General features: G+C 43.6%; 1 protein-coding gene across 2 annotated transcripts in view; it reads right to left on the bottom strand.

Annotated features, from left to right (window-relative positions):
- PEX14 (peroxisomal biogenesis factor 14) overlaps nucleotides 1-13,992 on the bottom strand; it is a 99,666-nt gene that overhangs the window by 72,342 nt on the left and 13,332 nt on the right. Inside the window, exon 2 of one of the 2 annotated variants that reach the window (XM_005292839.4) lies at nucleotides 12,507-12,554. The exons of the other annotated variant lie outside the window; for it this stretch is intronic. Within the exon in view, the coding sequence (XP_005292896.1) occupies nucleotides 12,507-12,554 (48 nt within the window). The remainder of the gene's footprint in view (nucleotides 1-12,506; nucleotides 12,555-13,992) is intronic. 2 annotated transcript variants of the gene reach the window in all.

The raw sequence follows: 13,992 nt of genomic DNA, 5'->3' as shown, positions 1-13,992 counted from the left end.
GCCTCAGTGACCACACCTTCAACAGAGGGATAGTGCTACTAACCCACCAGCCAGGGGACCTGTGGTGAGTTCAGTGGTTTTGTAAAGCACTTTGAAATCTTCAGGTGGAAATGGCAATTTGTTATTACTGGAGAGGAGCTCATGTCTCTGCGACTCATTCAATCCTTGATGGTCAACAAGGGAGTCAACCATGATGATAGTTACACTTGTCCATTGGGCACTGAACTAAGCTCTTTCAGGGACACGGAAGGACTCATGTTCCCCTGAGTAAAAGCGAGAGGGAGACAAAATCAAGGAAAGTGTGAAATATTTGCAGGCAGATAGAGTTTGGGAGTTGAATTTTTCTCATAGCTTCTTTACCCACTATCATCATATTAGCCCTCTCTGATTAAGTTAAAAATTGATAAAGGCAACATGTGTCTGAGCACAGCAGCAGAGTCCAAACTGCCCAGGAGCACTAGAGGCAGGGGGAGAGTTAAGATTCTCAAGGGAAAGGTTTCAGAGTGGGAATTAAATAATCTGGAGGCAAATGACTCCCTGAAGAGCAAGGCTTCTGCATAGAGTTCTTTCAAGAGGCTGGAAAAGCAGCAGATGCCGTGAAGTTTTGAGGCTGGTGTCTCTCTCTCTATGCAAGAGGAATCGTGAGTGGCTGCTGCCCTCTGTAAGCCATTCAGCACACAGCACATTCTCCACACTCATGCTTGGAAAGATACCATTATCTCACCTTGATCCCACAACCCGTCATTACCCAAGTGTATGCAGTGTAGGCGCCACCTTGCCGCGCACCGTCGCCTGTGCAGAATTAATAGGTGCCCTTTCCAACAGCCAGGATGCAGGTTACAAAAGGCTCCCAATCTCGCTGGGCAGGCAGGGAGTGGGGCTGCCAGGCAACACAGACTCACCAGCTGGCAGCTCAACACTCCAACGGTAAGAATGCTTAGCAGGTATAGAGAGCTTTACACCTCAAAAGCATCGTACAAGCATAGTGAAATTTATCATGATTAAAGGGACACTCTCAGATTGAAAATGATTGCCAAAAACTTTGTGGGCTGATTATCAGAGCAGCTGAGCAACACGAGAACCCACTGACTTCAGTAGGAGCTATAGGGGCTCAGCACCTCTGAACGTCAAACCACTTATTTAGATGCCTTATGTTCAACACCTAAGTTTTGACATTTCTGGCCTGACAATTTTAAAATTAATTTCCTCACCTGTGTTAGAACACCTTTGAGTATAAAAATTATTTTAAAACATTTTTAAAAGTCTAATCAACTTTTGACCATTAATGCTGTTTGCCTGAAGAAGAAGAAGAAAAAGCTTAGTCACTTTCCCTCCTCAAAACTCATCTCTGCCAAAACGCATATAGAAAAGTGCAAGCTGATGACAACTAGGCAGGTGATGAGTTATGACCACTACTACTGAATGGCTAAGCATTTCGCACATCCTATAACTTGTTACCCTGTCTCCCCCACCCTCACAGCCTGCTTGTTTGTCTTATCCCCCTGTTTTGGACGGTCTTTTGGATTGTCAACTCTCTGGGGCAGGGATTGTCATATGTCTGTACAACACCTACCATGATGGGGCCCCAACCTTGTGTAGGCCCTTCAATACTACTGGAAATGTTAAAACAGCAGCAAATTTCCATCTCTCATGCACTAGCAGAATGCTGCGATGTTTGGGTTATAAACACAGCAAGAGGAGGAAGATGAGTGACAGCCACATAAAAATACTTACAGTCGAACCTCAAAGTTATGAATACCTTGGGAACAGAGGTTGTTCGTAACTCTGAAATGTTTGTAACTCTGAACGAAACATTATGGTTGTTCTTTCAAAAGTTTATAACTGAACATTGACTTAATACAGCTTTGAAAACTTTACTATGCAGAAGAAAAATGCTGCTTTTAACCATCTTAATTTAAATGGGACAAGCACAGAAACAGTCTCCTTGTTGAATCTTTTTTGTTTTATTTTCTCTTTATGGATTTTTTTTAGCAGTTTACGCTTAACACAGTGCCGCACTGTATTTACCATTTTTTTTTGTCTCTGCTGCCTGATTGTGTACTTCCGGTTCCAAATGAGGTGTGTGGTTGACCAGTCAGTTCGTAACTCTGGTGTTCATAGCTCTAAAGTTCTACTGTAACTGGGTTTTAAAATAATTTCAAGAAAACCTTCCTATTGATTGCAGATCTGGGGCCTAAATTGACCCTGACAGAGTTCTTTAACGATGCTCTGTAAGTACATTTGTGTCTTCATGTTGTGTATGTATATTTGTCTAAAAACACAGTAAAAGGAATCGACAAATTAAGAGAGTACATTTCGCATGAACCACAAAATAAATAAATAAATAAATGAATGAATGAATCAATGAACACTCCACAATAAGAGACAAAACCAGGCCAAATTAAAAAAAAAAAAAAAACCCTTCATTCAAAGGTCAAACACAACAGAAAATTGATTGATAAATTAAAGCATTCTCTCTGCAGCAAACCAAAGGATATTGCATAATGTAGCAAGACACATCGAACTCCCTCTTCCTGGCCTGAAATCTGTTCAGCTATTGCCCTCTAAGACCTGATGGAATCATCCTCCACCATTGGAAATCCACAGCAACATACCCAGGAACTCCCCAAACAAACTGAAGCATTATTGCACCATTAGGGTTACTGCCTGTACATGAGGTCACAAAGCTGATAGTGTCTTTCTCTGGCTGACAGTGGTAAATTATCTTGACTAATGTTTCGCTGGGGGCTATAAGTTAGTTGCCTGCTGACTCCGGCTGTCTGGGAATCCCCTCTGGATAGATTTACTTGTAGAGAATCACTCAATGCAGGCCGCCACTCTGGACTGTTCAAACAAACCCGTTGTGGCAGAAAGAAAATTTGTGTAGCAAAGAAGCATAAATCTTGGTTTTAGCTGTAAACTATAAAAGGTGTGAGGGGGAGAGAGAATGGGGGCACAAGGTCCCCTCCAGAACACTTCTGTATCTCCTAGCAGCTTTCAAAAGCTGAGAATTACTTCCAAGAAGGCTGCATGCACACTACTGCTAATCCCAAAACACAAACTACGGTTCTGGATGCTGAAAAAGTCCGAGGACCCTAACTATGCATGTGTCCTAAGTGAGACTGAGTTTAAGTCAGTCAAACCAAGAAGCTTTGCAATGGAAATCCCTTCCTTGCATTCACTCTGAAGGCCAGTTTCAGGCAGAAGAGAGACTTTCAGAAACTCCTATCATGGGTTCTTAATAGGACTGTCAAGCGATTAAAAATTTTAATCGCACTGTTAAGCAATAGAATACCATTTATCTCTTTATCATTAAAGTTGAACTTAAAAATGCAGAATTATGTACAAAAAATAACTGCATTCAAAAATAGAACAATATGAATCTTTAGACACGTCCACTCAGTCCTATTTCTTGTTCAGCCAATCGCTCAGACAAACAAGTTTGTTTACATTTGCAGGAGATAATGCTGCCTGCTTCTTGTTCACAATATCACCTGAAAGTGAGAACAGGCATTCACATGGCACTGTTGTAGCTGACGTCGCAAGATATTTATGTGTCAGATGCGCTAAAGATTCATATGTCCCTTCATGCTTCATCCACCATTCCAGAGGACATGCGTCCATACTGATGATGGGGTCTGCTCGATAACAATCCAAAGCAGTGCGGACTGACACGTTCATTTTCATAATCTGAGTCAGATGCAACCACCAGAAGTTGATTTTCTCTTTTGGTGGTTTGGGTTCTGTAGTTTCCGCATTGGAGTATTGCTCTTTTAACACTTCTGAAAGCATGCTCCACACCTCGTCCCTCTCAGATTTTGGAAGGCACTTCAGATTCTTAAATCTGTAGCTATCTTTAGAAATCTCACATTGGTACCTTCTTTGCGTTTTGTCAAATCTGCAGCAAAAGTGTTCTTAAAATGAACAACATGTGCTGAGTCATCATCCGAGACTACTATAACATGAAATATAAGGCAGAATGCAGGTAAAACAGAGCAGGGGACATACAATTCTCCCCCAAGGAGTTCAGTCACAAATTTAATTAACACTTTTTTTTTTAACGAGCATCATCAACATGGAACCATGTCCTCTGGAATGGTGGCCGAAGCATGAAGGGGCATACTAATGTTTAGCATATCTGGCATGTAAATACCTTGCAATGCCGGTTACAAAAGTCCCATGAGAAAGCCTGTTCTCACTTTCTGGTGACACTGTAAATAAGAAGTGGGCAGCATTATCTCCAATAAATATAAACAAACTTGTTTGTCTTAGTGACTGGCTGAACAAAAAGTAGGACTGAATGGACTTGTAGGGTCTAAAGTTTTGCATTGTTTTATTTTTGAGTGCAGTTATGTAACAAAAAAAATCTACATTTGTAAGTTGCACTTTCACAATAAAGAGACTGCACTACAGTACTTGTATGAGGTCAATTGAAAAATACTATTTCTTTTATCATTTTTACAGGGCAAATATCTGTAATCAAAAATAATAATATAATGTGAGCACTGTACACTTTGTATTCTGTGTTGTAATTGAAATCAATATATTTGAAAATGTAAAAAAAATCCAAAAATATTGAATAAATTTCAATTGGTATTCTATTGTTTAACAGAGCGATTAAAACTGCGATTAATCGCAATTAATTTTTCTGAGTTAATTGCATGAGTTAACTGCAATTAGTTGACAGCCCTAGAGGGCAATTTTTTTGGTGGCCTCAGAGTGCGGCCACTAACCCCTGCTGGTGGCCGCTCTGACAATTTTTCCAAGCCCAAGCCACGCTGTCCCAGGCTGAAGTCCAGAATCAGAGCCCAAGGATTGAAGCCCGAAGCCCACTGAACACACACACTAGCCCCACGTCTGCAGAGCCGCTGCCCGGAGACCCCAGGGGGCTGCATGGTGCAGGGTGCTGATCCCCTGCTGGCGGTGCCAGCAAACACGAGGGCAGCCAGGAGCAACAGCTGGGTGCTGCTTGCTCCTCCCACCCCACATCTCGACCCAGGAGGCTGTCGTGGCCGCAGAAAAATCCCCTGGTAGCTGCATGTGGCCACATTTGAAAAACACTGTAGAAGGCCCTTTATTCTGCATCACCTTTTAATTATCACTTCTTGGATTTTGGATGCACTTAATGATTCATTCAGAAAAACAGCAACAAGCTTGGGCCCTGATCCTGAGAGATGCTGAATGCTCTGAACTATAATTGGCTTCACTGAATGCAGTCAAGATCTTGCAGCATCAGGGCTTTAAGCCAAATCCTGCAGTTCTTACCCATTCAACTCAATGGGCTTGGTCATGTAATTAAGGGCCCCAGGACTGAATAGCCTGATCCTGTTTGGTCCCGACTACCCACAACTTCACAACTTCCACTGACTTCAGTTTGAGCTGAACGTGCTCAGACTTTGGGTTCAAGCCCTTAGCTCCTCCCACACAATTCTAACAAACTCTTCCTCAGCCTCATCTAGAAAGGCAGGAGCGTAAAGTAATGAGCAAAGCTTGGAATGGGGACATGAAACGGGAAGGGCCTAAACACACAATTTTGTCTGCCACTGAATGCTAGATGCTCAAATCCAGCCAACTGAGAGAGGATATAAATCATGGGGAGAGTCCAGCATCCTAGCTCCAGTCTCTGTTCCCAGAGGGTTTATCCAGCATAAATATTTACTATGCTTTTTACTGGTTTTGTTGCTCATTCACATGTCTCTGACAAAACATTTGGCACTGGAAGCACCCAGGAATCGAACTGTCCTTCCCAGATACTCTGTGCTCATACAAAATGACCGAGATCCATCTGCGCCCCAAGATGCTTTTAGAAAGAATATTTAAGGCTCATGGAAAGGTGCCAGACAGCCCAGGAGACCGAAGTCCTATTTGCCCACAAAGCATTTACAGAATGGGTAGCAGCAGGGCATGCTTCCTCACATACACCTCGTCCATGTCCTGGAGAGCTCCCCTCTCAGGGAGAGAGGTCAAGTCAGTCTCCATGACCCCTTCAACCTTTGGCACCTCTGCTCAGACTTCCAACAAGGTGACAGACAGCATAATCGCCCAGCAAACCTAAACATTTACTATAACAGAGGGAGCCTGCAGGGATGAAAGATGACCATGATACAGGTATCTCTCCACTAGGAACTGGACTGAGACCACCGACTCGTTCCACACAGGACACCAGGGTAGCTCTCAGATAACTTCTGAGATTAAACCAACAACCCACTAGGAAAAGGATTCACATCCCATTCTCCAATTCCTGCATTGCAAGCATCATCCCATGTGCAGACCACACTTTATGGTAACCACAGTACATCCTGGATCATCCAATACACTCCTGCAAACATACGGTGCCAGGATCTGAAAGCACAACCAGGCCTTGGCCCACACAAGTTCCTCTGAACATCCTTCCTTAAGTCAACTGTAGCGTGAGGATCCAAATATCAACATTACCACTGTGAACCAAGACCTCAGCGGATGGTCCAGGAAATCAAACCCAGATACAAACACTGAACTTGTTGACTGTAGCTGTGAGATCAACTTGTAGGATTAAGAGCTTGGAAAATATTTTGGATACAACTGTTTAATTCTCCTCCCCCCCCCCTCAAATTTATTTTAATTCACATGAAAACGGTGAAAAAAAAGAAAAAGGACAAATTAAAGCAGCAACCCTATAAAAACAATGAAGCCGAACTGTTCCCATATTCTAAAAGGCAGCAAAATGTATTTCCTCCAGGGAAATTCAGATAGTTCCAGAGTAGACTGTTTTGCAGCCTACACTTGGAAAGGCTTGGAGTACAGCAGTGGTTCCCAAACTGGGGTTCGTGAACCCCTGGGGGTTCACGAAATGTTACAGGGGGTTCTCGGGAAAACATTCCCTAATGGCGGACAGAGCTGTCCCTAGGGACCCCGGACAGCACGGGGCCAGCAGCCTGGAGCCTCTGGACTTCCAAGAGCTAAGCAGATCAAAGCAAGCATATCTAGCATACTGAGGAGATTTAAACTTCAAGACTCCTTATAAGAAATGGAAAGGGAGGTGGATATTTTTTGCTGTTTTTAAAATTAAATAGGCAGGTAGTATTGTTTTTAAAATTATTATGAAGAACAAGTTTAAGCTTTGATGTAACGTGTGTTGTTTGCCTGGACTGCTCAAGACCTGAATGCATATGTAGGAGGAACTCTTTGAGTTGGCTTCTTAAATACCTTCATGCTGTTTCAAATCTGATACTCCTTGATGAAACATAGGAGCCTTGTCTTATAACAGGCTTATTCAAAGTGATACAAGCTACGGAAGTGAGATCTTGGAAGAGTGTTGCCATTTTCATAATGTAATAAAAATAATGTAATTATAAATAATAATTAATAATAGTGTGTAATAAGCATGTCATAAAAACAAATTTTATATTTCCAAGATCACTGCTTTTATAATTTATACTCACGTAAAGGAGAAAATCCCTGGAAATATTCATTTTTAGGAGGGGGTTTGCGAGACTTGACATTTTAGTGAAAGGGGTTCACAGGTTGTTAAAGTTTGGGAACCACTGGAGTACAGCAATGGCTCTTAGTAGTTGTGGTAGAGGTAAGGTGCAATGAATATCACTTTACATCAACCCCCCTCCCACGCTAACTCAAAAACTTCACTGCAGATGAAGCAGCCAAAAGCTTTCCTGAACACAGAGGTAAGTGCCCTGTGAAGCACCAAGATGAGGATGTGGTCTAGTTATTGGAGGAGGGGACGGGGATTCTGGATTCCTGGATTCTATTCCTAACTCTGCCACCACCTTGCTGTGTGACCTTGGGCACGTCATTTAATGTGTCTCAGTTTGCTCTTCTGTAAAATGGATATACCACTTATACACCTTACATGCATGTTATGAGAATTTAATAAACTAAGGTCTATGAAGTGCTTGGAGATCCTTGGATAGAAGGGGCTGTATAAGTATCATGGCAACTACTAGAGGGGAAGGAGAAGATGAAAGGATGATGAGCCAGAAGGGGTGCATGAAAGGCTTAGGACTCCAACGGGTACCAGCTAATTCTACACTCTCTGCCTGAGAGGCAATAATAACCCTCTTTACAATATACTCTGCCTGGACCCATTAAGCAATGCCCATGCTCCAATTCCTGAGGCCACCACCTGCTACATGAAACAAAAGGGGAAACACCACACTGACAAGAGAAAGAGAAAAGCTAAGTGATTTTGCAAACACAAGAGAAGGTGGAACTGCTAAGGGAGGGGAGGAAACATATCCTGCTCTCCATGCCAAGAGTCCTCACTAGAAACCGGTTCAGTGATTTACATTTACAAACAGTGCTTCTCCCAGACACAAAACAGCAGGTGGGGAGCAAGTATGTTTTGTGTCAGGAAGACTCAAGCAACTTGTAGAAGGACCTCACTTAAGTGCTTTTATAGACAGCAAAAAAATAATGGCTCTGATTTTTCAGGTTCTCCCCCAACCCAGGTTCAGGTCAGGAGACTGGATATCTGTGTGCGTGTGTGAACTTTACAGTCCCTACTTATGCTGCCACTGTAGGTTTGGCAGAAACCAGATCCTGACATCAAACACACTGGAGAGCTATTGAGATACACTTCTGGGATGGCAAATTAGATTGAAAAGGCTACACAATGTGACTGCCGAGAGACCGAGAAAAGAAGATAGATTAAAAGAGAAAGAGGAGAAAGGATAACAAAAAAAGGAATGAGAGAAGACTAAAGAAAAAGAAGAGGATAGAAAAGGAACAAAAAAGAGGAAAGGAGAGGTCTGATATTTTAACCCAGAAAGGGGTTTTGTCCTCTGTAATTAGGTCTTTTACACATCCCAGGACTTTGCTTTCAGTGGCTGCGAAAAGACAAACCTATTCAAATTCCACAAGTTCTCAGAGCATTATGGGAGATGGCTGCACAAACAAAAGCCGGGGGCAGCAGAAAGGGACCCAGCAGTGACAGTGATCAGCCGGACTCAAGGAGAGGCTGATCCCACACCAATGATGACAAATGCAGCTGTAAACAGCAGTGGAGCGAGATGCTGACACTCTGTAACACAAGGTTACGCTTCCCACCACGGAGCTACAAGGCAAATTTTAATGGGCCAAGACCGACAGCAGGGAAATGAGTGTCCGCTCTCCGCTGCAAAAATTACAGCTTCCCCTGCCCATTCCCCACTATCAATGCTCTATCATATCGACCTCTCATTAGGGAGGATTTTTTAAATGTGGACAGTTTATCATAAGAGGACTGGACAGTTCAAGGGATTAAAATAATGGGACAAGGAGCCTCTGGCCTCCAGTTTGGTTGTTCCAATCACACTCAGGTTACAAGTGGCTGAAATTGGAACTATGCAATGGCTTTACGGAGACCAGCGTGAAATCAGTTTGGTATGGTTCCATCTTGCAAACCCTCAGTAACCCTGACAAGCTGTGCTGTAAATGCCCATAATGCAGCAGAGAGTATGCATATCCTGTTTGCCTGATCCTGCGGAATGCCTCCTGCAAGATACTGAGTACCAACGGCTCTCACTGAAATCAACAAGCCTGAGCCTGCTCTCTTGCTGAAACTAGTGGGGTGAAGGGTGCTCAGCAGGTAGCATGCACCATTTAGCACCATGCAGGGTCGGGTGCTTGGCTAGCCCCATTCAAGTCACACGCAAAATGCAAGCAGGATTTGACTCTAACGTGGCAGTTGCTGACCTGGCATAAGATGCCTGCCTTCAACCTTCTTACCACACAGCTATCCATGAAAGCACTCTTCTCCCTCCCTTTCAAGCAAGGACTCATCCTGTGAGCTGCTGAGCACCCTCAATCCCCAATGAAGTCAAAGGGAGTTGGAGGTACTCAGCAGATTTGGGTCACAATTCTTTTCCAGCAGTAGCTTCTATGAGTCTATAAAAACAGGCCTCCCTCTTCTTTTGCTTAGTTTATACCAATTCTGAAGTGAGTGGGGCTAAGCCGGGATGAAGGGGGGCTCCCACACAACATAGAGCCCACTGGTGGATTGGAGCCAAATTTTGTTCTGCTGTTTATGTGAACATTTTGCAGTCTGGTGCTGTCCCAGGATGACTGGCCCATAAGGGTGAGCTAGGACCAGTGCACCTGTGCCTTATCAGCACACCCCTAGTGTGGAACAATTAATTCAGTTTAAAAGAAGTTTTAAAAAGGGTTTGAGGGCCTTCTGCAAATGAGTTTAATTGTAGTAATTAATTGTGGGGAGCGAAACAAAGAGAGCTGGGAGCTCAGCAGTATGGTGGGAAGGACTAGGGGTCAGCAGTGGCTGGAGAGACCCACGCAGGATCAGTGAAGGGCTGGTAGAGCAGAAGATGAGCTCCGGAAAAGGGACTCTGAAAAGCGGCCTGGAATTGAGTTGCATCCGAAGAAGTGGGCTGTAGTCCACGAAAGCTTATGCTCTAATAAATTTGTTAGTCTCTAAGGTGCCACAAGTACTCCTGTTCTTTTTTCTGGAATTGAGTGAGACTTTGACCCAGAAAGGGGTCATGGGAATCCCCTACCCCTCTAGTAGGAAGAAGACTGGGAAACAGCTGAGGAGGCTGAAGTTTATGTTCAGTGTTGAACAACTTAAGGAGATATCGGGGGAAAGAACTATGTTTGCCCAGATGGCAAGGCTGGGAGAGACCAAATATGTCCTGCTGAGAGGTGAGGAAAAGAGACTGTTGCTTTCTCATTAAACCAGCCCCAAGAAGGGGGTTTTGTTGCACGATCCCAGTCGCACTTTTTTGTTGAAGTGTCCCTGGGAGAAGGGAACTACAGGATGGGCCCTGTGTAGCCACTGAGGTAGTGCAGAGCACGTCTAAGCCTGTGACAGGTACCAGCTGCCTACAAGGCTGTTGCCTGGGCCCAAGCCCCACTGTATACATGGGGGGAGCGTGCATTTTTGTGGGGGTGCGGGAGCTGCAGAAGAGAGTGTGGGGCAAGTCATCTGGCTCACAGAACTGAACTATTCATTTAATAAGGCTTCTACAGATACTCAGCTAAGCAATAATGACTCTTAAGCAGATGTGACAGAGGCTCAGAGAGTTGAATATACAAAATTAATTTAAAAATAAGGAGAAAGGCTCCACCTTTCAACAGGGCTCTGGCTACCCCACATGCAGGGTTCACCATTATGCGATCAGAGTTAATTTTGGGGTTCTTTGTTATTTATATTTTATATCTATAAACACACCCACATATATATAGCTGCTATGTGTTTTCTTTCCTCTGAACACTCATGTAGCTGTGTATAAAGAGGAGGAAAGATATTAATTAAATAGAAGATAATGTTAGAGTTGGCCTAGAAAGAGAGCGACTTCTAGACCAATGCCGGCTGTGAGGGTTTGCAGCCTACTCTGGGCTTCCTGGAAAAATACACTCTCACAGAACAGGACATCAGCAAGCAACAACAGTGAGAACAAATCTTGGCACAGGGAGCTTCAACCAATTAGGGCATGCTCACAGTGGTATGAGGCTAGAGGGAGGTTCATTACAAGGCTTGTGTGCTCAGATTTCCAAATTTACCAGTCCATAAGCAGCATCCCTTCTATAAGATGTATCTTTAGCCTCACTTGCTAACTCACCGTCTCTAAAGAAATACTTCCTTCCTTTAAAAAACAGCTCCTGGATGCTCCAGCCAAAGAATCCAAGACACAAGAGGTTTTAATGTTACCAATGCAGGGCCCTTAAAGAAAGCAGTTGGGGCTTAACATTACAGACAGAGAGCCTGGTCCCACATTCCTCATGCACCCAGAACTCCCACTGAAAACAGCACCAAGCATAAGCTACTGAAGAGACTTAAAGAGAGGAGTGATGTGTTGTTTAGGTCAGCAGAGAGACAATTATTTTGGCAGTGTTTTGGTTGGGCTAAAGGGCCGAGGAGAGAAATGGTAATATGAAGTTATTGCAGCCCAGGAGAGAAAAACGGTGGCTCAATTCCCAACCCACAGCACTGAAGGAGAGAAGGTTTTGCATGGTTATCATCACACACACAAATCCCAGAACCCTTTCCAAAACAGTACAAGTCAAAACATTGGATCACATGCAATACCTGTTGCCAGCAATCTCTGAGTTCACTCCTGGCTTATTTGAGCATACAGTCAACTTGGGATGAGGTTTCTGAATAGGGAGGTTAGTTTTAATGGACAGTAACCTTCAGGACCCAAGCTCAAAACATGTCTCAGAGGTCTTTCTTCAATGGGTTCAGACTCCTTACTAATACACACTGATCAACAGCACACACTATGCACATTTAGGACAAGCAGTGTTCTTGCTCAAAGACAGCCCAGGGCTCAGATAAGCAAGGAGGACTGATTGCCCCACAACTAACTCCTGGAAAGGAAGGAGGTGATGGGCAAAGGTCATAATTCAGAGGTCACCAGCAGGGCAGCATGGGATGGTTTAGACCTTCTCTCAGCACAACACATGTGCCTAAGAAGAGAGAAAGTACTTATGCAAAAAGGTGCAACTAAGGGAACAATTTATAAAACTCAGTTTAATAGTTTGAAAGGAAATTATATTCTGCATCTTGATAAACTCACCAGTGGCTCCCGAGACACGGCATTCTCAGTCCCAGGAGAAGAGCCAGTCTGCAAAGCAGAGAGAAAAAAAGAGTGAGGTTACAGTGCCACCTGATGGACACAACTAAAAGTGCTTATATGTTAAGGCCCCACAGTACCCGACCAGGATCTAGGCACACACAACCATTGACATGAATGGCAGCTGTCATGGACCAAAGATCACACATGACCCAAAAAGCCTGGACATCAGAGATGCTGAGCTCCTGCAACTTCCATTTAATCCAATGGAAGTTGTAAATGCTCAACACCTCTGAGGAGTCACCATGAGTCAAAGAAATCACTGACAGACAGATTAGTCATGCCATTTGAAAGAAACATACCTGATAATTACACTTCAGAAGTAAATAGCAAGGTGACCTAGTGGACAGAACTTGAGACTGGAAATCAGTATGCCTAAATTCCTAGCTGCACCACTGGACAGGCCATTTCCCCTTTCTGTGCCTCAAGATTTCCATGTGTAAACTAAGGATGACAATTCCCCCACCTCCCAGGACTTAATGTTTGCAAAGAGCTTTGAATTCCACAGAGGGGAAAAGTTGCTATAGAAGTCCAAAATATTGTTATTAAATTGAGTTCAAAGGTACATCTCTCTGGTCCAGTATTTTATTATCCTGTGTAGAAAGACTGAATTTAGTCTGAAGCTGGGCATGTCCCAGCTATGGGATATAATAATGCTTTGCATTTCTTTACCATCATTCATCCAAGGATTTCAAACCAAATTCATATTAATTAATTAGGCCTCACAGCAACTTTATGAATTTATGAATGATATTTAACACTTGCATGGGAGTTTCTATTTCCAAAGAGCTTTACACTTAACCAAGATACCAAGGTAACAGGCACCTTAGAAATATATTCAAGCTCACGACTCCCCAGTGAGCTTGGAATGATCACTCTCGTGTTACAGATGTGGAAATGGAAACACAGAGAGTTGAAGAGAGTTGACTTGCTATCTGACCTGAAGCAATCGTCAAGCTGGACTTAGAACTCAGGAGATCCTAGCTTTCAGGCTCAGATCATACTTTAACCTTGCTGACTGCCTCACCAGTCCAAAAGCAGAAATAACTTTATCAAAGATCCATGTTTCACCAGCACAAAACACTGAGGCTAGTTTAGCGTGCAGAGGCCCCTTTCCTTAGCACAAGGTGGTGTTTTGCGTGCATGCAAGGCCCTCATCTTAAACCATCAAATAACACCACAAAGTCTCATGCCATATCTACACTACAAAACCATGTCGACCTAACTTACAGCAGCATACAGCCACCACAGTTATTTAATCGCTTGTGTGCGCACACTTGGCTCCTTGAGTTGGCGGTGCGCGTCCTCATCAGGCGCACTTGTATCGATTGAATTGTCAGTGTGAGGCATTGTGGGATTGCTCCTGAAAGCCAGGAACAGTTGTCTGCACTGATACTGCGTTGACTCAATTACATCACCAGTGACTCTA

The sequence above is a fragment of the Chrysemys picta genome, chromosome 21 (assembly GCF_011386835.1).
Source record: "Chrysemys picta bellii isolate R12L10 chromosome 21, ASM1138683v2, whole genome shotgun sequence".
Lineage (NCBI taxonomy): Eukaryota > Metazoa > Chordata > Testudines > Emydidae > Chrysemys > Chrysemys picta.
The sequence above is the reverse complement of the archived record's forward strand: the minus strand, read 5'-3'. Positions and strand labels throughout refer to the sequence as shown.